Source organism: Acanthaster planci, linkage group LG06 (genome assembly GCF_054643075.1).
Source record: "Acanthaster planci isolate LZ-2023a linkage group LG06, COTS_SCS, whole genome shotgun sequence".
Lineage (NCBI taxonomy): Eukaryota > Metazoa > Echinodermata > Asteroidea > Valvatida > Acanthasteridae > Acanthaster > Acanthaster planci.
Genome location: NC_141782.1, coordinates 16,178,188 through 16,203,322, shown reverse-complemented (window position 1 = coordinate 16,203,322; position 25,135 = coordinate 16,178,188). Strand labels below are relative to the sequence as shown.

The window sequence follows — 25,135 nt, the reverse complement described above, 5'->3', positions numbered from 1 at the left end:
TGGACTAACACACCAGCTGTAAAGGAAAATTATGAACCATTCACCAGTTTGAGCATAACAGTGTCCAGATTTATTCAATCCACAGGCCAACTACGGAAATACTCCATAAAAACTGGTCAGTTACAGACAATTATAGAAAACGCATTACAGTTAAGCACTGAGCTTCAGCATTATGTCTGAAGTCGCCGAATTTAGTGATTTAAGTCGAGCTAAGTCACCAGAAATTGTGACTCAAGTAACCGGTTTAGTCGAGTCATGTTGACGAATATCAAATAAAATGTTTATATTATAGCAATCTCTCAAGTGTAATTTACCGTTAGTCCTTCATTATTTAATGGAACAAACAGAGTTAAAACGAATATTTGTATTTTGCTTATGAGTGGCCCGAACGCGTCGTTGAATTTATATAAGCCCTATAAAAACAAAGCTGGCCAAGTTTTCGAGAATTTGACAGAGAAAATTCCTACCAATATTAGCAGGTAATGAAAGTTGCATAAAAAGTTGACCCTATATCTAGAGCAAACTATTCTCCCTGGTTGGAAAATCGAAAATGTCAGAGTTTAAATACCACGTGTAAGTGTTGGAACCTGACGCATAAGGCCCACAACGGTTTGCTGCAATGATGCCTTCTTCGCAACAGATGGCGAGACGTGATGACGCGATAAAGTGGGATCTAGCCGTCTTTAACTTACTCCTTGTAAATCTCTGTCGCGCCTGGATCGGTCATTAATTACACGGTCGGAGACGATCTGCAGTTGCTTCGTCGTTTGGCTGTGGTTTGGCCTGCCAAGGCCGGTCATGTAATTGTTTGTAAGACCGAAATGTATTTCCAGTTGCACGCTATGTCTGAAATTGCTAATTAAAGATAAACGCTGACAAATTTATATCAAATTTTAAATATCCAAATACTTATAAACAAAAAGACGTCCGAGCTATAGAGTCCTGAGGTTTGAAGACGGTCTAACAACAATTTATGGTGAATATTTTTTTAACACTTTCAATAGAAAATATACCATATTATAAACACCAGATTTCACTTTCATTCGTGTACAACTGAATTAATCGATATCTAATCTAACTGAAAATAATAACTGTCGATTAGAAGAAATTAAAAGAAAACAATGAAAGCAAATTCAACAAAGATAATTATCAAAGTCTACCCCCTTTTGTAGAAATTAGAAATCCGGGTCCAGTATGATCCTCAATATTGAATTCGGCTTATGTACATGTACATGTATCCATCATGCACAATGGTAATACAAACTTTTGAGGCACTTTACTTCTAAATACAAGTCATATTAAAAACGCGATTGAATATACATTGACACCCATAATTCCAATTTGCACTTTATTGTTCTTTCTAATTCCACGTGCACTTAATTCAAAACCACATATCTTCTTTTATTGGAACACATCAAGGCAATTACTATCCTAGGCAAGCTGCCGCTGGTGAACAAAAATGCCCGAATATGGACGTCACGTACGCGCGAAGGTCACTTACCGCTCGTTGCCTGCTCCGTTCCGCCCTCCTTTTTCTCCTTTCTTCGATGTTATACATAGTCCCTGGGGTCGACTCACTGCAAGTCGAAAGAGCCCAGCCGGCTACTTCATCACAAGAGTTGGGGAATAGCCATCCCTTTTGCTAGTCATATTCATTCCAAGATGTCATCTTTTTTAATGAACGTCTGCAGGAAGTTTTATGCTCTGTACGGGGACATTGATGCTGTTAGCGGTAATGTCTACAGTGTGCTGCTACGTAGGTCTACTGGGTTGAAAGCTAGAGCGATAAGCTGGCAAACATTCCTTTCTTTTAGTGACCATGACGATGCTGTTAGCGTGCGCTTTTCATATCTCGGCTGATGCGATGATGTCACGACCCACGGAAAGGTTCTTGGTGCCACTATTTACAGAACTTATCAATTCGCGAAAATTACAACAAACTTTTACCTGGCTCAGGCCCTCCACCATTTACATCACAGGCTAGTCTGACGCTGTCTCTACTTCGCAACTCGTAGTAGCCTAATGGCCTAATTAACCCAGCTGTTGGCCCCTGCTGGCTTATTTGCAGGAGAAAATTGTCAGACGATTTACGTCCTCGGTGATGCATCCTTGCCGTTCGGCGGGAAGTATCTCGTCAACATTTCGAATGCGGTTGGTTGCTATGGGCTATTTTTCATTTCCTTTCCGGTGCAGTACGTGTCTTCATGTGGTGCTGTGCACCTATTCTGAACTTGTCTTGAGAAAGAGTTATAATACAAGTTATGACCGGCAGATTTTCAAACAAAAGAAAATCGAATTTTGTAAAGAAATTGCCAAATGTATAAGGTACCGGTATATTTTCTTTATTGAGCGCGTAACTACAGACTTAATCTAAATTCGCAATATTCAAAGTACATGCTATAACACTGTACTCGATATTCAGCTTTGGTGAAAATCTGCACATTGCAAGTACTCAAAACAAAATTACCAAAAAGGTTTCTATCTCTGTCTTTCTTTGCGAACAAGTTTTAAGTATGTTCGTTGGACTGCCGAACTATACTGCAAACTGCTTTGGTTTCCTCGTGTATTCAAGTCTATTGAAGGTGATGCATTTTTGTAGCAGAACGAATTAAGCAATGGGTCATTTTTATCGGCCACGAATTTGTGACATGAATGTATTTTTGAGGATGCCTTCGATTATGATACCAGCCAGGTGCGAGCTCGAATACTTTTCTTATTGGCGCATCTCAACTGTCTTCCGCACGCATTAAGGCGTTGAGCAACGTCTTTTAATCAAAGCTTCAAATTAATCCTCTTAAATAGTTGACAAGTATAACCTTAAACTCAATGGTATTTAAAATCAATTGCTTAATCCAAATGTCTTAAATTTCAGTCCGACAGTCTGAAAAAAGATGTCCGGATTTCCTAACGAGCGCGAGGCGCAAATCATACGTCGACAAATCCCCAAGTTAATGTGTGATTTTCTTCGGAAGTTAAAGATTATGATTAACCATCATGATCATCTTCCTTGACATTCCTAGTTACAAGTTTGTTAATTGTTTATTTTGGGGCAACTTTTGAAACTTTTACTATCTTTGAAAACACCGGCATACTTTCTCAGTGCTAGTAGATACAACTTAATACCGGAATCTGCCACGTTAGAGGCCAGATCACATTGCACAATTTATTCGTATGTGCGTACTCTAGCTTACATATTATGAGACATGACCAGACATCATACAGAGAAAACGAGGAAAAATTAAACTTTTTTTATTTCAATTTATTTCTTTAAAAAAGGAGTCTTAGTTTTAGATATGGATCCAAGGAAGTTAGTTTACATTTTATTAAACTTAGTGAACCGACTATACTGCCTAGAGCAAAAATATTCAAATTTCTTCTAGTCTTTCTGTTTGTGTTACCTTCCATGCTCAAAGTAGACTTCTACTGCACTAGAATATACACTTCGATTGCATGCTTAGCGTTGCTTCACTTTAACAGTCAGAATAATACCCATTCAGTGAAACCTATACCCGAAAACATTAAAGTAACATCTAGTCTCTGAAGTATCGAAATACGTACAAATACTGCTTCGGTACTGAAACCATGCACAAAGTTTATCAACAACTGCACTAGATAGGCTTGTCCTTTTTTCTGTAAGATTTCACAGCTGAACAAAGCGGTAAAACTCTGGTGGAAAGAGAGAAAACACTTATTTTACAGGCTAAAATTACATAAAACAATAGGTAGTACGTGGAGTATTGCTTTCCTGTCATATTGAAAAATGGCTCACAAAAATTATACATGTATACATGGAAGTGAAAAATACAGAAATGATGTCATGAAGTTGAGTTTTTGCTTCACTTGTTCTGTCAGGATGTACACACCCTGTGACCTGTGCCTAATGGTAGAGATATATAAATAGATTCCAGAATTCAGCACAGAAAGATGCCCAACAGAGGCTGACAGGAACCTTTCAAACAAGACGCAGCTTGGACAAACCACTGTCTGAAAAGAAAAAAACACACACACACACAAAACACCCCCCAAGATTTTGAAAGTGATTTGTTTTTGACATAAGGTAACACAGGAGGAATATGACTCGTCAATCTTTTTTTTAATTCTCAAAACAAAAGCAGACACCATCTATTATGATTCAGAGTATAAGATTTGCATATGATACTAATGACATTCTGTATAGAGCAAATCCATGCTTGAATTAAGAAGAATGTGTTTAAACTTCCGTCTTCTATTTGACATTAAAATCGGTTAAATATACAGTTGATACTTGTAACAACTAATGTTACCAGAACCATTACCCCCATTGTAACCTGAGCCTTGTTAAATAAAAGGACTAGGAAGAAAGAACATAATAATGGGCACTTACAAAAAAAAGAAAAACCGAAGAAAAATAAAAACAATGTACTTGGGCAGTGCATAGAGTGGATGTAACCAATACTGTTTAGAAATGCAGACTATTGTGAAATTTATTTATAGAGCTGATGTCTTCCATACTCAAGTCTTGGTAAGACATGGTAAAGCATTTCTAACAGAACCCTCAGAACAAGAAACGAGTTTATACAATTATTTTAGCACAACATGATTTCAGTGGTTATGGGCACAAGCTATTAAAATCTCTGGCATTATCGGACCTACTACCCTGAACACGGGAAGCTGCTGAAAAGCTTACATTTATGATATGAGATAGGATAAGATACCGATAGGATTGGATTGGATTCTATTCAGTGTGTCTACACACAACACAGATAAAGAAACATATAATCATTCATGTTTTTTTCTACATGTATGAGTAATCAACAACTTAAGAAAAGATGTATTTTTTTTTTTTTGCGTTGGGGAGATGTTAATTTTTTTTTTTTTTTAATTAACTTAAGAAAAGTTTCAAAAGTTTACTTTTTACAAGTTAAATATTTTCAATTCCCAGGGGAATATACCCATCAAGTTACAGGAAATTCATGCTCGGTGGAAAATAATTTGGAAAAAGCATCAATCAATCAGTGATCATAAATGTGAAAACTGGCAGTATGCATTTCTTTAGTGGGAAAGTATCTTAATGAAACACACTGTATGTACCATGGCAGGACGTTAGTAGGCGTAATACAAGAGTGCATCTGCAAATGAAATGTTCAAGTCGCAGCTAAATACTGCAATTCGGACTTCCACATTAGGATTCCATAATACTGTGTTCTTGTCTCACAATATGGATAGACTACTGTATCATTACACACTAACTGAAAAGTGTAACCATCATAAACCATGTCATCTCAAGTTAGTATGGAAACTGAACTTCATTTTCTGGGTTAAAATCACTTCGTGCCGGGGAGCACAGTTTCGGGTACCTTGGGTTTATACGCATAGCCAGGGTGCCTGAAATCGGACAAAAGAGCTGGGCTTTGTAACAAAAGACCATACTTGGGGGGAGAATGAGCTGGTGGGAATTGCCAACATTTTTTCAACTGTCAATAGCGGAGGAAATCTGTCACTGTTATGAAAGATTACCACTGTTTGTGGCATTTAGCGCAAGCGGATTACCACCGGGGACAGAAGCACTCTAGCACTCCAGTGATGAGCGATACAATACCGCTGCACGCTAATCTTGCCCGTATTAAAAAGACGCCAGAAGCGTACAGTGCTGGTTTCGGGAACAAAAGACACTTATGTAACATCACACACTCTGGGCTCTTTTTACAAGGCCGCATCAATAGATGTTGTCCATCAGATTAGAGTAGCCACCAGACAGTCACCCCATGGGGTTTAGGCGTTCAGGAAAAAAGATAAGAATTTTTGAAGATTTTTTAAAACCGAAAATATTGCAAAATCGCCCATATGTAGGCACTGCATTTTTAAAAGCACCCGGCAGGAAGTCGTTAACATCACTAAATAGTATTATAGTATTGGCTTACAAAGTTCCGCTTTAAAAAAGGCTTCCTGACTTTCATCTAAGAGACAGTTGCGTTGGCAGCGATGTAGTTCTCGATGTAGTAATCGTGCACATACATGAGAACGGCGATGGGCTGGCCAATAATGATTGAAAGCCAAACGGCCATGTTGGCTGTGTAGCCCTTGAGAAATGCGCTGACAAAAAAGGCCAATGGGATCTGAGGACCCACAGAAATAAGAACACAATATCATGATCGTTAGAACATGTATGGGCTGGACAGGATAACTGTGTAACGTCTCATTGTGATTCCTCTGGTCTGGAATGGTCACATGTCCGCTTGTACACAATCAATGTTATTCACGTCACTCATATGTTGATGTTCTCAGCATGCCAGATAATGTGTAAAGTGCAACTATTCATGTTTGACAGGAAAGTTCAGAGAAATTACAGGTTACACTGTAATGATTTACAGTGAAGTGGGAAGATCTAGCTTTGAGGGGTTGATGGGGGGTTGGTGTAAAGGTTGAGTGTAAGGCATGTTGAAAATACAGGCCGAGGGAGGGGGTGGTTCTCTTCTGCATTCTGAGGACCAGTTCATACTTGACACAAAAGCAAACATGATTAGGAAATTGTGACGTCAGATCAAACATTTGCATATGCAGCAAGGTATGAGACGGAGAGAACCCCCCTGCTTTGTGTTGGTCATTGTCCCGAAGGAATCTGGGGAATTCCTTTCAGACATCTTGGGGGGTTGTGTTAAGTAACAATAGTCTGGAATGTGTATAGGGATTGGACATGTTGGGGGGGTACCCCTCGGTCTCATTTCTTGCTGGGTATAAACATTTGAATGCAGCAACTTTGCAACAGTTGAACACATTTCAACTCAGGTGAGTTTTCCTGCAAATGTTTTGTGACGTCAAATTGGCTTTCAGGAAATTCAAAAACAAATTTTGATCTCTGTGGCATTTCTTACATCTAACATTCTTGCCCCATTTTAATAGTACTGTAACATCAATCAGCAGCTAAATGGGAGAAGGGAAGACTGCTAACCCCTTTGCATCTGCTACTGGTGTATTTCTAATAGAGAATGTCACAACTTGTATTTATTGGACTCACTGTGCAAAATAACAAACCAACTTTTGACTTCTGAAAATTAGAACATAGTACTAACTTTGTCTAGGGTGCCACAAACTGACTTGGAATAAAAAAAAAATTACCATGACCAATGCCACAATACATAAACATTTTGAAATATATCCACACAAGGCCCATTACGTAGTAGCACGGCTAGTGTACTGGAAACTCCTAATTAAATAACGCACCATATCCTGAATGCTTATTTGACTCATACGAAGTCAAACCTTAGACATTCCACTCAAATGTTTGCAGCGAAAGAGCAAGATGGAGTTTCTAATGATCAGAAAGTCATGTGATAGTTTCTTACCTGGAGAATCATGCCCATGAATCCCCACAGGCGGAACATGTGCAGTGGCACACTCAGCAGGTACTGCAAAGATCAGATAATAATGGTCAGTTCTTGTATAGCGCATATTACGGAATGTCTCTATTCGCTTATTATCAAGTAACTCTTGAAGGTTTGCATGGTGGAAAACGATAAGGTAGAGGGTTTGCGGATACATCATGTGGAAAATATCTCTTCTGAGTACTGTCCGAAACGTCAAGTAACCGGTTCTTTTCAGAACCACACATACTCAAAAGAGATATTTTCCACGTGGTGTATCCGCAAAGTCTTTACCTTATCACTTATTATCGTTATCCCTGCACACTGGACTCACATCATCTGAACATTCCTGAAACCATCTCAGCTCCCTGGGGAGTATACTAGCCTGATGCTGCCCTATCAGCACAAATGGCTAAACATAATTGTGTCTGCCCTCAAGGGTACTCATTTACTCCCCGGTGGAGAGAGGCACTAAGGGGTGAAGTGACTTGCCAAGGATCATAACATGCTGCCACCAGTTGGATTCGAACCCCTGACCCTATGATCAGAAGCTATAAGCCCTAACCACTAGGTCACATGCCCCCCAAAATGCTACAATGCTAGTCTTCCTGCTGTATAGTAAGCTTAAAACAAGGTTTAATTACATTTGTTTGTTTATCCAATTGCACAAGCAGGAATTACAGGATGCTTAAAAGTGACAACAACGAATGATTCAGTCTTTGGGCTGAGAGAAAAATCCTGGATAACTAGTCCAGGGAAAACCTCTAAAATCAGGCAGAGGACTAAAAACCCAATCAACATGCCGACCTAGGAAGCATTCAAAACCTGGGTCTCACAGGTGGAAGTAAGGAACATCCCACTATGCCAACCTGTCGACTTTCCTCAAAAAAAAAAAAATTGTCATGATCTCAAATTTACAGAATAGGAAATATATTTGGAAAGCAAACGTTTTTTAACAGCCTGAACTCACCTCGTGAAATATGGCCGAAAGGAAGAAGACGCATACCTGTCCCGACAGTTTGCTGTAGCCATGCTTCAACATTGGCTTGTACACATGCCTGGAATACAACCATAGAAAGAACAGCGCACCTGAATGCCCAAACCTTCTCTCTTAATATAGACAACAATATGAAGAAATGATCGAATTTCAGTTAGAGTTGTGTAACTAAATGAAACTGGTTGGCTACTGAGTCGTGGAGTCAAGTCCTTTTCTGAGAGCAGCAAGTATACTGAAATGGACTGTGGAATCCACCTTGGGCAGAGGCACCCCTTTATTGGCATGCAATGGAGTGTTCATTTTGATGGTAGCGACGAGAGGGCAACACAGGCATTTCATAGTCATCCATGCACCAGAGAAGTGCAGTATCCATCAAAAGAGCTTTCGTTGCTAGGAAAATTGCGGGTTATTGCGCCCTCTCTTGGTCCCAGATACATAAATGAGCATGATAAACTGGACAGTGTGGTTGAGTAGTTGGGCTCTTGATTATGGGTAAGAGGCTAAGTGTGTGTAGGAAAAGGATTTTCAAACCGTCCAAGCGTTTGCCAAAACAAACATCCAATTTCTTTGCAAATACTGCCATGCAAAGTCTTACATATCTTTGGCAAACAATGTGTCTAACACCTCTATATTCCAACTTATTCAAAATACACAGTCAAAAAACAGCCCTCAGTACCTTAGCTTAAAATCTTACAGTACCACCTTGTATTGAAGGATGCTTAAGGACTTCAGAAGATGGCCTCTTGCATAATGCTGACTGGGCTATGCTTATACTTAGAAGTACAGAGCGCTGGGTAGATTTACTCAGCAAAATCAGTTCATAGCCCAAATGATATGGAACTGACATAGCTCACAAACGGTTTAAAGATTATTCTGACTTTGGGGGAAAATAAACTCTACATTTTCTGCCCAGCATATCAAGCAAACTTAATGAAAGCAGGGATGTCCACTCAATAAAAGCAAGCTACTGGCCAATATTGATCACTTAATCTTAGAGCCTTATACTTGATGTGTATTCTGTACATGTTTCTGTCTGAGTTTTTCCAACTTGTAGTTTGTCTCCTCCTTTTAATCCATCTGTCAGAGTACTTACCTTGCGCACCATCTGTATGTTGGGATGTTCCAGTTCCTCCAAAAATATCCAACAGACTCAGAATTCCTTGAAGAAATGAAGAGTAACAGTTATATCAAAACAATCGTAACGAATGTTACAAAAAGAATACAAGGCCTTCAAAGTACATTTTATTTTGTTTAAATGTGGTACACAGCAACACCAACAAAACACAACTCAATGCAACACAACGTGAAACAATGCAACACAACGCAACAACACAACATTTGTTTCTACTCCACTGAATGAACTAGGTTAAATTGAAAGACAACTGCTCCCAAACTGGGAAAAAGAAAATAAAAACCTGGACCAGAAAAAAACAAACAAGCAAAGCATAAGGATAACCTAGCAAAAACAACACGAAAGAACATGCAATGAGCAGGTAGCAATAATAACCCAGGACTTGTCGCCGAACTCTATCAAAGAAACAAAAATGACGTTCTTACCACCAGTCACGATAGAACTCCCTGTCCGCAAATCGAAGCAGCTCAGCGATGATGTTCAGGAAGGAATGGAAGTAGAAGTAGAAGAACATGAGCCAGATGAAGTGATTAGGGACCTAGGAAAGGGGGGAAAAAATCAAATCAGCCAGTGCAATCACTGCACTTGCACTAATTTGGGACCTAGGACAGGGGGGGAAGAAATCAAATCAGCCAGTGCAATCACTGCACTTGCACTGATTTGGGACCTAGGACAGGGGGGAAGAAATCAAATCAGCCAGTGCAATCACTGCACTTGCACTGATTTGGGACCTAGGACAGGGGGGGAAGAAATCAAATCAGCCAGTGCAATCACTGCACTTGCACTGATTTGGGACCTAGGACAGGGGAGGAAGAAATCAAATCAGCCAATCAGCAATCACTGCACTTGCACTGATTAGGGACCTAGGACAGGGGGGGAAGAAATCAAATCAGCCAATCAGCAATCACTGCACTTGCACTGATTTGGGACCTAGGACAGGGGGGGAAGAAATCAAATCAGCCAATCAGCAATCACTGCACTTGCACTTTATCTTATTGAACGTTTCTCCTCCTGTTGAAATATTTTGATCAAGTGAATGAATAAACGACGTTGTCAGACCACAATCATAGATCACAACTTTTAAATGGTGAGCACCGATCATGTGATTGTACGAGCATTCAGTGACATGCAGGGCACGTGTACTAGTAGTTTGCAGTCACAGCACCCCATTGGCCGAAGAGGTATGTAATGCGCGCATGCAATCTGTGCGTGAGCTTGGCACCACCACAGAAATGGTTTCTGATTTTGGTGCGATCAGTTTATATTGGATTCAAACAGGGAGCTGACCCACACAAGCTCAGTGGCCGAGCGGAGTAAGATATGAATTGTAAGCAGTCCCGCTCTACTAAGCTTGTTTAGGGTTTTCTTATGAGCTGTCAGAAAGCTTCCAGAATATAGTGCCACTGAAATTAGGCTGGCAACAGGTTGAACCAAATGGTCAGACATTATTACAGCAGTGAGCAACTGAATTCTCCCTAGCAAGCCAAATAAATTTGCTGGTTTGTATCAACTCTATGACCTCAAGTTCTCTCTCTTGAATCTATGTACTGTCTACTAACTACAGGACAAGTAGAAAGATACTCACTGCCAACTTGAGAATTCGCTCCACCATCCTTGTCAAGTCCATTTCCTGATAGGGGTCAAAAGTCAGTGATAAGGTCAACGATAAACCTGGGGTCAAACTGATCTGTTGAAGTAGCGCCCCTGATGACAAAGCCGTGTAAGAGTTTCCCAAATTATTGGAAGGAAAAGCTGCCTCATGTCCAACAAAAATCAAGGATTCAAGATTACGTTTGTGACTTGTGACTACTTTTGGCTATAAATGAGAACATCAACATTCAACACAAACTAAACATTGGTCATTCTGACCATCTTGATCTCAAAATAAATATTGACTAAACACTTACAGAAAATGGTTTCATGGCATTCATCACTGTTGGCACGATCCACTAAAAAACAAAAGTAAGGAACAATAGTGAGAAATAAAATCAAGAAACACGATTATGAGCTACGATTTAAACTTACTACACAAGCAAATGTTAATTAGGCAATGCCAGTATGGCATAATAACCCTGAACTTCTCAGATCTTTCAAAAAGCAACTTTGAAGTTTAAAGAAGATTTAGAAGGGTTTAGGAAGGTAGATTCTATCAGCTTTCACTGATTGTCAAAGAATGTATCTCACGTTTCTGCAAGGTTTCCGATTTCAGGGGAGTCTGAGAAGTTCCTAGCAATTATTCTGGGGGGGAGGGTATTTGGTTAAAAAGTGCAATGCAGGCGAACAAACAGAGCAACTGCTGAAGCTACTGTCAACATAAAACGCCTGTATAGTGGCAAAGAGTAATAAAGCATTATTCAACATTTCTCATGTCTTTTTGATAATCAAGAAAGACTTTTTTCTCAAACTGTTCTTAGTTCTTGAGTCCACATTTGCCCAACAATTCATGGGATGACTAAAATAGTTGTTTCAGGGCACAACTATGCTGATAAACATCAGTACATATATCATTGTCAAATAAGTTACTTTGGACTGAACCAAGTATTTACTTTTTTTTCAAGGGCTATCAAATGAACTTCTGAAATTTAATAAGGCACCTCAAACCAATAAATTGAAGATTTCAAGAATGGTTTGGGTGGGTCTTTTTAGTGACTGATTTATAAAAGTTTTATGCCATCTTACGGAGACACCATGAAAGCTATCATCACTTAAATCATAACAGTTGATTTACCTGCTGAATGAGTCCCAAGCTAAGGTGCACCAAGAATAACTGGAGAAGAAAGACAAGTGTTATGACATCTATAATAACATCTCCACTGTAGATGTATTTCAATTGGCCTTTTGCGAATTAAATTTGAATGAAATCTGGTACGCCAAGTTTTTTAAAATTTTCATGAACATAACAATTTGATTTCCCCTTACTAAACACCGTGTTGCTATACCTAGCATTTGGTTAGTCACATAAGAGACGCCTTGCACCAATACAAGTTGTTTTCAATGGATATGAAGGGCACAAAGGAACCAGTCATTCCAGAGATGGTGGTTGCTATGAAATACCTTGCCCAAAATCACGAGGTATAGCAACAGTGTCTTTAGTATCGGGAACTCAAATTGTTTATGTGCAATCAGGTAACTCAGTGTACCAGATTTTATTCCAATTTAATTTGTGAAAGGCTGATTGGAAACAATTAAGAAGTCATTTCTGCAATTCTAAAGCTCCCTTTTGGTTGCTATATTGAGTAGAGTACTTTCAGAATGAAGTAGCCATGGTGTACTTTTTTTTTCTTAAGAGTGTGTGACAATAGCGACAAATCTACAGATTGAATTTCTAGGTGGCGAGGTATCACAAAAAACACTGAGAGCTGGGCAGGACAATGAAATTACAGATACTGAAACAAAAGCCTCATTTCACTGGCTGCAAACTCTTCTTTGACCTTTTGAGGGGAAAAAAAAGGAGAAATCCACTGAAGTTCTGTTGGGAAGTGGCGATGGACTCACCAGCTCAATGATGCGGCGCGCCAGGAACCGCTTTCGAATCCTGGGACTTCTGGGGAAGTTCAGCTCATAGCACAGGGTAGGGGCAAGGGCAAAATAGTAGAGATCTGCCAGGAGAAAAAGTAGAATGACGACGGGTACATGTATTTGTAGACCTTCAGATATCGAAGAGCAGTTATACATCCAAGCTGAGCTCAGTCCGTGCCTTCAATTTGCAGCGCACAGTCTTCTTCTTTTTTCTTTAATGAGTCTCCAAACAATGTTGCTTTTTAGGACAAGTTTAGGAATCTTTGTGGTAAAGACACGCTTGTCAGACAACTATTTATTGAGAGATACTGTAAAAATGCTAAACAAGTTATCATTAAAAAAATGAGAAAAGTGACTCCACAAAATCGGTCTGGATGACATTTTCCTTGGAAGAAATCCTTCTTTACAAGTTTAATGATCTTACAATTTGTGTGGGTAAATACAGCATGCATGTATTTCTCAATCAAAAAAAAAAAGGAGAGGCAAAGCATGATGTAACATTAACTGATATAGTCTCAGGAAACTCACTCGTCAGGCAGTTAGTATTCTGTTTTTACAAGTCGTATTGTTTTAACTTTTCCTAGGGCTACTCAGGTTCTTCCCGCATGCAGAATAAACCACAAAATAACAAGCCATTAAAGCTTTGGCACATATATATGTCTGGAAAGTTTTTCCCAACTCAAGCTCTCCTGCTTCTCACCTTTAAAATTGAGATTGTCTGGGTACTTGACCAGCTGACTCTGCTCAATCGTAACGAAACCGTTCTCCTGGGACGTGACAGCTTCTTTTGATTCCATGTTACTGTTGGCTAAACCAACAAAGCACATTGTCAATGACAGAGTGGGCAAAAACATGTACGTTGCGTAGTGCAGTGGAGGATGGATCAATGAATCAAACGATGGATCACGGGACAAGTGAGGTAGAGTAATTTTAAAAAGATACATACGGTCTAGAAAACAAGCCATTCAAACTATGTTGCATAAACTGTTACAATTAGGCTGTTCCAAATGACAATTGGAACAGGTTGATAACTAAATTCTTCATTTATAACACTTTGCCAATGGCAATGGCTGTTACTGTTGCTTGTTTAAATCATGCATCCTTATCAACACACGAGATGCACATGCCTTTACCTCATGGACACAGCCACAATATGGTTCAGCCAGTGGCATCTCAAGCTGTTTCAGGCAGCTACCAAACGACCCATATTTGACCCTGAAGCACAGCCAGAGGTCAGGGTGTTGATTTAATCAGGGAGGACTTCCATACAGCTTGAAGAAAAAACCCTCGTGGCAGGGGAGAGCATCAACTAACAAATTCCCACTAACAGGTCCAGAATCAAGCCCAGTGGGCAGTTGCCAGTGCTCTATACACCAGTGTGACCAACCCCATGAAAAACTTTCAACGTTTTTTGAAATCCTCTTGCAACTCACCTTCTTTCTTGCTCTTTTGCTTGCTGTTTCTCCTCTTGTCTCTCCCCCCCTTGGAGCTCTGCCTCCGGGCAGCTTCCTCTGCCTGCAAGGCTTCCCGACACCATCTGTTGACTGCCGAGTACGAGATCATTTTCAGGAATGTGATGGTGTACATCCCACTGACGCAAATGGCACCGACTGAAGCAACAAAGAGGAAAGACCACTGGTAAGTTGGGGGGGGGATTGTCAGAGGTGTGACAGCAGAAAGTGAGTGCTGAGGATGCCAACCAAGATGCAGTGTTGAGCTGAGTCCGTCAGAAATCCTTCTGGCAAGTCTGGACATAAATCTAGTCAAAACGTCCTTTCACAAGGCCAGTCGCAAGTCAATGACAAAGCAGTGCTTTAGTCAGAGCTCATTTGAACAGTTTTTGACTTGAGCACTTGATAGCTTGTGATAGACTTTAGGACTTCTAACGCAAGGACTCATGATAGACTCAGCTACAATGCCACCATGATGCTCCACACTGCATTGCTTGCACAAATTAACCTCAAGGTTGTGCCCCCCCAAAAAAACTTTCTTGAAATCCTGGATCTGCCACTTCAGCCTGCGGTAATTCACTTCCCATCGCCATAAAGATGGCTTTAAGTTCCCTCCAGCTAGCTGTGACAAAATGGTGGCTTGAATACATTTGTTCTTTTCTTCCTGAGTGGATTCCATTACAGACACGAGGAAAATTGCAAATATGGAAATACAGGCCATCTATGAATGACTTGGCTATGGCTCGGAATGACACAAGTACCTCTGGAAGTCTCTGGCTAGCGGCTGTGAGCTATTTCCGATAAACTTGTGTATTGTGGCCAGCCGTAGCCAGGTAATTTGGACACACAGCCAATCAAAGAAGCCCCACTGTAACATGAGTCCAAGCCCCCTCCCCCAAACAATGGATTTGAAGTGTGCTGAACTACTGTCAATCTTTGGCTGTGCATCATGGGCAGATTTGTGTCATTTGGCAGCTGTCTGAGGCACCTTTTGTGAGTCTTTGGCTCAAGTATATAGTCTATACCCAGCAAGATATGGGACAGAGGGGTACCCCCCTTACCTGTCCAATCCCTATACACACTCTAGACTATTGTTACCTGACACATCCCCCCTTGAAGTCTGTAAAGAATTCCTGAGATTCAGATCAAACAATGACCAACACAAAAGTGGGGGGGGGGGGGCTCTGCGTCCCATATCTTGCTTCATATGATATAGTCGTCTAATGTCTTTACTGTACCGGTGCATTTAAACAATTTTACATGAAATTTGCTCTTGACAAATAAATAATCATTTGCATCTTCAAATTATATAAAAGACGTGGGAAAAAATACACAAATGCATGTGCTCACAAAGTGTTTCTTAATGACAGCAAGATTGAATTCCTATTTGTCAGAACATTTATTGCAATAAATATGAGTGGCGGACTCCTCACAGGGCACGGGGCGGACAATAGTGATGACCACAGCTGGGAAAATGATAAGCGTGGCCAAGTTGACAAATGTCAAGAACTTGGCAGCTGTCTCTCTTATTAGGCCCTGCAGGGAGAGAGAGAGAAAAATGGAGGTCATATTGTGATCACACCAGACAAGGAGTAAATGCAACCCATCACCACAAAATGAACTGAAAGTCAGAATTTTTGTAAAATGAGGTATGGGTACTTTGATTTCAGCAGAAAGAGAGCTTTCGAATATACATCTAACAATTAGGGCAAACAATTGTTTCAACATTTCTGACAAGGCACGAATGATGCGATGGTCAAAATTGCTGATAAAAATGAATGTTTTTAAATATTTGATCCTGCTAAAAATTTGGAATTAACTAGAAGGGTTACCCTTTCCAAATATCATAAAAACCCCGAAATTGACCTCCCTTCAATTTTTGACTTTATGAACCGCCACAATAGAAGGAGTGAAATGAGTAAAATTTATGAGTCACAAATATGATACAATATCCTTGAGGATATTCTAATGACGAGATTTATCAAGTCTGAATATGATATCTGTCTCTTCTTCTTGCGAGCAGAGCATTTGCAGAGCTGCTGAGAAAAAAAAATATGGCTGAAGAGATTGTCACTTTCTTGAATCCCAGCTTTGCAACGGGTTGTGGCTTCGTCTCAGTCAAACATTTACTTTTGGAACCGAATGAAAATATTTCAAAATTAGGCTTCACATCAGCGATATGGTCAAGGCCATCACAAGACCAGACACACAACCATTAACAAGATGATTCACAAGTCCAGGCACAAGACCAGTCACAAACAACAGGGTGGACAGTGACAAAGGAATGCTTTTGTCACTGTTCATTTAAATAGTTTGTGACTTGAATTCAGACCAGAGGTCTTGTGATGGTCTTGTGCTGGTCTTAAGCGGTCCCTATTACAACACTGCTTCTAATCAGATTACTTGAGGCATGAAACGGCAGCGGAAATGGTTCAAACAATGATACATTCTCAAAGTAAGCAAGTTTTCAGCTACCTGCTTATGCAGAAAAATAACGCTGGGCCCTACACATAAAAGGAAAGCTTTTCAGAGTAGCTCACCTTAGCTACAATCTTCTCTATGCCAAACTGGATGACAACGAAGACGTTGATCACTGGAGTTGATAGAGATAAACATTCCTTGTCGTCAGCATAGTATGAGAAATAGAAAACTAGCACTTTCTGGTCACATTACTCTCTCTTTGTTGTTACTTGTTGGTGCTCTTATTCAAGCAACCTTCAGGAAAATTTCCCGAAACAACTGAGTATGTGGACTTAATGAGCAGAACTTTGTAAGAAACCACTTTATGACAACTGACTTAAGGTAATATCTGCTGATTTCATAAGCAAATGGTCAGGTCCAGGTATGGAACCGATGAAAATGGAAGTGCATGCCTGACGCAACAGTTGGTTCTTGGGGTACCTGGTTCTTACACAGGTTACGGTTATAACCAATATGTGTGGAGACGGCATGGTCCACGTTAGACATGTCACACTAAGCAGAGGAACCGCAAATGTGATCGCAACAATCACTGGAGTAAATATTATGTACACTTTTCTATCTACTTTATAACCACTATGCGTCAGTTGAAGAAAAGCTGCGAATACGGCCGTTTCACAATAGTGCGCCACCAAGAGTTTGCAATGCGTTGGCCAATCACAATGCGCGGAATTTGTCGACCTATTGGGCGTTTGGAAAGGGTCGACAAATTTGCGTGTTCTGAATTGGCCAATGCGTTGCAAACTCTTGGTGGGGCACATATTGTGAATCACTCGTATAATGGCAATGAGAGAGTGCTCTCATGAGGTATGCACAGAGAGGGTATGTTTTAAGAGATACTAAATACCAATACGACAACTGCAAGCAAAATAGCTTACATGCAGCCAAGGTACCAGACGGCAAGCTGTAAGGGTTCCGCAGGAAAATCTTCAGCATGGAAATAGGGTCCACTAAGATACCATATCTAGACGACAAGAAGGGATATGAAGTGACTAAACATCTGTGATGTGAAGGGGGCGGGTCCACTGGAAATCTGCACTTGTATTTTCAGAATGGTACGACATTTCAGTATCTGCAGCCTGCATGATACACATTGGATGAGTGCTTTCGGTACCTTACTGCAGTAGTTAAGGAACTTTTTTTTTTTTACTTGACAAAAAAAGGATTCATTTCTCACTTGATTAGATTCTCAAGTACGAGGCGTCCACTCGACATTGCCTGCAAACAGTAACAAAACACAAAAATTAGAATATGAAATACAGTATACATGTAATAAAGTACCAAAGTGAATACGTCACGCGCACAATTAGTGTGTAAAAGGCATTAGCGCAAGAACCAACGCTTGAAACAACACGCGGGCGTACTCCATTCGTTTGCACTGCACTTTCTGGTTCACAGTGACGTCACGCTTCGGTACTCTATAAACCTTTTGAATAAAAACTACTGCATGGGAGAGTAACCGATGGGGCACATGTAACTGTCAATAAAAGGGTAGGCTCCCCTCTCTTCTTTCTGTGATCATCCATTGCTAACAGCTGTTCTCTGAAGAAAAAGATCCGGCAAACCCTTGAAATAAATTATCAGATCACAGGCTCCAGTACCACAACGAATGTCAAGTTTCCTTTTTGATGTGTCCTAAGAGCCAAAACCACAAAGGTGCTTGACAGTGGTTGTGAGTGCTGTTTTACTCCAGTTCTTTTCGAGTACAAAGCTCCCTGCCAAATCTATACGAAGAACTGGTTTGGAGGGAAGATGGCTGAAGAAGATGGGCATCAAGAGGGTAAAGGTAAGGCTGTGTCCCGAATGGCCTTCCAGAGCTATGGCTTATAGGTCTATTGTCTTCCTATCTCTGCGTATTTCCACTGGAGCGAAGACCTAGACCTTGCTCTAGAAAACAGATTACAAATCTTAGATCACAAAATAAAATGACTTCAGACCATCACTGTTTCATGAAAAGTACGTTTTCCTGATAAAACTACTCAAAAGGTAATGAGCCCAGTATTTTTCTCCTCAACCCTTGATCTTTACAAATCTACAAAACTAGGAACTTGAATTTATTTTGTCATCTAATACCTTAGTGCATTTACCGTCCAGTGCCCATGTTCTTCAGCTTTGTTCCCTTCTTACCACTTCAATATTTGGCCCTGAACTAGGTCCTCAAAAAGCACTACATCACTAATTGTGAGTACAAACTCTACTCATCTGCATTATGCAACAGGAAGTCCCTGAAATATGTAGTCCCATTTTCATGTAGCTTGTTCAGCAGTAAACTAGACCCTCCTCAGGTTGAAATTACACCACTCTGGTAGAAAAGCATTGGAGAGACGTCTTACCAAAAGAACTATGCAGAGATTGAGGAATCCTCGGTAGTTATTGAAACCGCTGGCGTTACTCAGCAGAGAGCTCTGATCAGTGTGGATGCTGAGTGAAATGAAGATATACACACCAAGAAGGCACATAATGGAATTTTAGGAGTTTCGGTTTGGAAACTTTCAGATGTCTACCTTGTAAAACCAAGGATTCTACAAAGGTGCAGAGTGCTGTGCACGAGGCTCAGAACCCTGAGGGGTCATCAATCTTTTTCCTCATTTTCACTAGTGTACATGTACTAGGCGTGTACTAGAGGGATGGGGTTAAGGATCTTGTACACTTTTGTATTAAAAATGATGACAATGCCTGGCATTGCACAGCCTTTGGCACACTGTGTAATTATAATGTCAGACAAAATTTGCAAACATTAGACGCTGTTCAGGCAGATGTGGGCAAACAGAAAATGATGCTCAGACTATATTAAGTTGCGCCCAGAAACAACAAACTCACGGCCTGTCGGGTGGACCAGAAAGTTCAGCTAGGTTAGGTGAGTCTTCTTTGTTCTTTTCTTTGTCCGTGTCATCTGCTGGGGGTGTGTCCTCCTTGGACCCTGCCTCTTCCTTCTTCTCACTCGTCTGCCTCCGCCTGACCTTTTGTTCTGGGCTGCTGGTCTTCATTGCAGCCTTGGCCATCTTTCTACCAGGGTATAATGGGAATGACCTAGCGTAAGTTTGACGAGTTGGCACAAACACCACAGTTACAAACCGAAGCTGGGTAACCCCAGTGTCTAGCCTGGGTAACCCTCCCCATTATCAGTAGGAACAGGTAGTTGAAGCTGCTCATGTGAAAAGTGTAATTTTCAACTGCTTACTGCACATTGTATGTGCACTAGTTAGTGTATATAGGTAGTCTGCAGTAGTTTGTGCACATTTGCTATAGGCCGACCTTGAGCATTTTCTCTCCATATACAGCAATTAGACAATTCTTTTTCATTTTTTTCTCTTGAATTGAGGTTTTTGACGCATTCTCAACCATTCAGTGTTGTTTGGTGTGAAAAATTGAAAAATGGGTGTATATAGGGGTGTGCATTTGCGGGTATTTTTAGAACCGGGTACCCGTTTTTTGTTAACATCGGGTACCCGGGTACCCGGAAAAGAGATCGCCTGATAATGGCATTGCGCGCAACCCGGTGGATCATGTGCCCGAAACACGGTTCTTTTTGGTACCTAGGAAGCAAGCAGAACATTGTTCTAAACGTCGGAGATAATCTCTCCTACCTTTTTATCAAACGAAATTGTTACCTTCAGTTTTCAAATTTTGTGTGGGTGTATGAAACAGAAAAACAAATCTTCACGGGAAACGTCAGAAAAAAGAACAGAGCTGCAAACCACGTACATGATATACGCACCTGCAAACGCTCAAAGGAAATGTCCCGGATGCTGCATGACCACGGACACGCGGAACGCATGTGGCGTGCACGAATGGTGAGCGCTGGTCGTGTCACGTGCGGACCAGATCAGTGCTATGTACGTCACGGGTTAAAAGGCTCAAAGTTTTATGTACAAAAATACCACCGTAACTCGAACAATGCTCACACCATTACATCCACTTATTTTGAAGTTTCTGATTCAAAAAACCGCCACCAAAATGCTTCAAACGGCGTTGAAAGAATCGGAAGTCTAGATAGGGTCAGGAGTCATCGCAAGTTCATTTCTTTTCTGACGAGGAACAGCACGTTGCATAAATCAACGTAGCTGCAACTGTGTAATCCTGGCTTTCAAGACGCTGAAACTAACCTGATTGCAACGCGGGCCCAATTGTAGTCCCCTTCAGGCAGTCCAATCGCTGACACTGCAGCAGCCATGTGACCGTAAAAAGAAAGGTCATGTGACCACACATAAGGAAGCCCAAGTGAAAAAAAATAGCAGCGCTCCACGTTGTTAAATGACTAAGCGATACGAAAGTTTTGCCACACGAAGGTACGTACCACGATGAAGTGGTTTAGTTTTATAAATACTTTTCAGGATAACTCCATTCCCCTGAGGTTCAAATTGTCGAGATTTTAATGCATAAGTACTTCGACAAGTGATATTTGATTGGCCGACTGTATTATGACTTGCACCTGTCAACATTTCCTTTTTTTTTCGAATGAAAAAATACTTGGATTTGAAATGCTTTAGTACATACAGAAAAAATCATTCCTGCTTTTTTGGTCAATTCCTCATCCACAGTTCCGCTGAATCACTGAGGAAATTCAAGTTGCTTTAATTTAAAAATAATTTTGAAACGGAATATTTCTTAGTATAAAACTTAACTAAACTGGTTCTCTGACTCTTTGGGTTTGTAGCGCACATTTAGTGCTTTGATTATAAAAAGAGGCCGATCAACCGCACAATTTGTGCGTGATCGCTACTTACCGCACGCCGTGTGGAGTCCCAGTACCGCAGGAATATTACACAATCCGCTCTCGCTTCGTCGTCAATCCCGACATAAAGTAATTTTCATTCATATTGTTTTATTTGACAAAAATACTCTTAATTCAAACAGTAAGCACTACTTATTCTGCACAAAAGTCATTTAGGCCGACAGGGTTTGATAGTTACAAATACAGTCATGCAAGTGTACATCAACAGCCCCTCATAAGACAAAACTCCTTCGGTCTCTTGTTCATATAGGTTTGGTACAGTCATTTTCCTGCAGCTAAAAAATCCTCAAATTCGAGTGAAATATGGTCAGAAGTCAACTTTGTGTTTTGGATATACTTCAATTTTTTTTTTTCGAAATCTAAGCTTTTATATTTGGATTCACAGGATCGATCGACGAAAGTGATGATGACACCTTTCCTAGTTCTGGATCGGTTTAGGATCGAGACAAAAACGTCTTCACAACTAAAAAAAAACCACATGAAAAATCCATTTTCAGCCAAAACCATTGTAAAAAGTTGCTTTTCTAATAGAGAATCTTTTAATTTTGAGAAAATTAGATGAAAAATAAGAATTCTAATGAATTAAAAAGGTAGAAATTGCGTACGGTTTGACTCGACTTTTAAACTGTACAGTGAGCTATCAACGTTATCCTCCCCGCGCCGCACAGTTGACGAACCCATTACGTCACATACATTTCTGCTGCGCCCGTGTAGTTGGGTTCGCAACGACTTTGCGTGGTAACGCCGCGCGATCCGAGAGTGGGGAAAAGCTTGCAGTTTTCGCTAAATTAACAAAAACGGAAACTCTAAAAAAGTCATTTTGATTAAGCGGACATTAGATGCAAAGGTTTATATGACTATTCAATTTAAAGAAATCTTTAAAATCACACGTAGCGAGTGACCTATCGCCCGTGAATTTTAGTGTTTTTTTCGCTCTTGCGAACTAGGAAATTCCGGAACTAGGAAAACGACTTGCGGTGCAATGGGCGGAGTGGGTAAAAAAATTAGCTGTCGATCTCCGAATTCAAGTTTCATGTATGACTGCGGGACCGGATTTTCATCGGCACGGTGGTTTTCCATGAAGTCTGTCCTTCAGTAAGAAATTTCACAGACATTTTATGCATGAATGTTTGTTCCTAATTTATTTACTTTTTTACGGGTACCCGGCCCGGAAAAATGGAACCGGGTTTTGAAATCGACGAGCGGGTACCCGGGTACCCGGCACAGGCCTAGGTGTATATAAAGGGTGCAGACCACTAATTCAAGCAAGAATTTCTGACCAGCTCATTAGAATTAAAAGTGCCCCCACCCACAGTATCTTTTGAAAAAGGAGATTGTTTGGCCCCCAAAATGGTGAGATTGTGTAAATCGTTGCCAGGATCAACTCCCTGGGTCTTTAAGCTTTCATATGAGAGCAGAAGGGCTAAAATCTACGGTTGAAAAATGGTCCTAAGTGCCCGAGAAAGTTGAGGGTTGCCACTTGAAAAATGGCTGCCATCAGACTTCGGAAAAATCACTTTTTAGGGGGTGATTTTGTTTTGTGGGAATGATTAAAAATGGAATCGGTTAACCCACAAAAAATTGACAAGAAATTGAAAGATAAGTGACCAGACAAGAATTTCATTTGTGTTTCAGAAATCTCAGGGATATTGGCGTGCATGCTATTGGGCCCTGAACGGTGCTGATTTTACACTGTTTTCAATGGGACTTGAATTAGTGGACTGGACCCCTAATGGTTTCGAGTCAACTCGGACCCAAACCAACTCGGACCCATACCAACTCGGACCCATGCCAACTCGGACCCAGGACCAACTCGGACCCACGCCATCTCGGACCCAATACTAACCCGGACCCACGACCATCTCGGACCCACAACCAACTCGGACCCAATACTAACTCGGACCCACGACCAACTAGGACCCACCATGAGTCAACTCGGACCCAACCCAAGGAGCGTGATTAACTTGTTGAAAATTTTTATTTTGTCCACTTTTACATTTAAGCATTTGGTAAATGACACTTTTGCACTGCATGCTGCCGAGATTTAACGTCCTCTCTACACATTATGCGGGGAAACAGTGGCACAGGATTCCCAGAATTTCTCCGTTTTCGAGTTTGAACAGGCATGGTGGTTAAAAACCGTACAGGACTAGATTTGATATCAGTGATGTCTTGGAACAAGTGATAAGTAACCGACAAGCGTCGTATTTTTATGGAGGCACATTTCCTTTGATGTCTTATTTGCCGCTTGTAATCTGGAATCTTAATCGGTTATTAGCTTCCGAGGTACCGCCATGATTAACCACAAAGACTGATTTTGTCACCTTCCATTCTTGAAACCCTATGATCGGGGAGTGGGAGCTTGGGACAACCAACGGGAGCAGCTTTTGGAGTGTGATTGACAGTACCAAATCATTGACGCCCTTTCTCCGAAGTTTTTTTTTTGGCACTCCAGATCACCAGCAGAAATCGAATGAACTTTCACCAAACAGCCCCCAAAGTTTTTGTTGCAATAAAAAGCCACAGATAGGCCTTCTGATGTACATAAGAGATACTGCATACATACAACAGATACTGCAGATATACACCAATGTCACGAACATTGACCTTTAATAGTGCCATAATCACGAGGGATCATAGAATTATTTATATAAATCCCGAATTTGGGATTAATAGTTTCCGGTTCAGAGTATTTCTTTCACAAAACGCCCCACAATGCGGACCTATTTTGGATAGAGGCAGGCGGCTACATTCAGAGCTGAACGCATAGTTTTACTACTACTGATTAGGGGGTATCTTTGGAAAAGGCGAATAAAAAAGTTCATAAAATTGAAACGAAAAGTGATCAATCTGGCCATAATCTTGAATTTCAAGTGGAAAAAAAATTATCTTGAATTTCCAGCGAGAAAAAATGAAGGCCAACCTCTTCCCGAGGTTCAAAAGTCGGCGCTATTTCGGTCTACGGGCGCGTATTTGGTGTAATGCAACCGTAAGACTCAGTGGGTCCGAGTTGACTCGAGGTGGGTCCGAAATGGCGTGGGTCCGAGTTGACGTGGGTCCGAGTTGGTTGTGGGTCCGAGATGGTCGTGGGTCCGAGTTAGTATTGGGTCCGAGTTGGCGTGGGTCCGAGTTGGTCCTGGGTCCGAGTTGGCATGGGTCCGAGTTGGAATGGGTCCGAGTTGGTTTGGGTCCGAGTTGACCTGATCCCCCCCTAATGACATGAATGATGAAGACAACCATCGAAGTTGAACCAGAAAGAAGCTAGAGGCTTTCTAAATCACTTGTAGGCCTAAATCCCAAGCGTAATCAGATTTCCTCTTACCTTATGTAAGACAACTTGCAAGGCGAACTTGTCAGTTTTACCAGGATCTTGTGAAGTGCCGGTTCACAATGTCAAAATCTCAAAAGATACGGATATGGTGACGAAATTTTCTTTAAAGCAGATGGAGCGCCCTCAATGGATAAAAATCGTCGTATTGCCTT

At 40.8% G+C, this 25,135-nt stretch overlaps 2 protein-coding genes across 2 annotated transcripts in view; both read right to left on the bottom strand.

Annotated features, from left to right (window-relative positions):
• Positions 1-1,944, bottom strand: part of LOC110983049 (FH1/FH2 domain-containing protein 3-like) — a 108,150-nt gene extending 106,206 nt beyond the window's left edge. The window contains exon 1 of the mRNA XM_087137997.1: positions 1,502-1,944. Within this exon, the coding sequence (XP_086994123.1) occupies positions 1,502-1,558 (57 nt within the window). The 5' untranslated portion in view covers positions 1,559-1,944. The remainder of the gene's footprint in view (positions 1-1,501) is intronic.
• A 1,193-nt stretch (positions 1,945-3,137) lies between these two features.
• dgat1 (diacylglycerol O-acyltransferase 1) lies at positions 3,138-25,120 on the bottom strand. The gene is made up of 18 exons (XM_087138047.1): positions 24,975-25,120; positions 19,738-19,923; positions 19,251-19,338; positions 18,095-18,135; positions 17,796-17,881; positions 16,980-17,032; positions 15,873-15,975; positions 14,422-14,598; positions 13,689-13,796; positions 12,965-13,068; positions 12,198-12,236; positions 11,377-11,418; positions 11,055-11,099; positions 9,895-10,007; positions 9,431-9,496; positions 8,311-8,398; positions 7,323-7,385; positions 3,138-6,095 (listed from the first exon to the last, which is right to left on the bottom strand). Exons 2-18 carry the CDS (start codon positions 19,917-19,919, stop codon positions 5,937-5,939), a joined length of 1,557 nt encoding a protein of 518 aa, XP_086994173.1. The 5' UTR covers positions 19,920-19,923; positions 24,975-25,120; the 3' UTR covers positions 3,138-5,936.
• Positions 25,121-25,135: the final 15 nt, after the last annotated feature.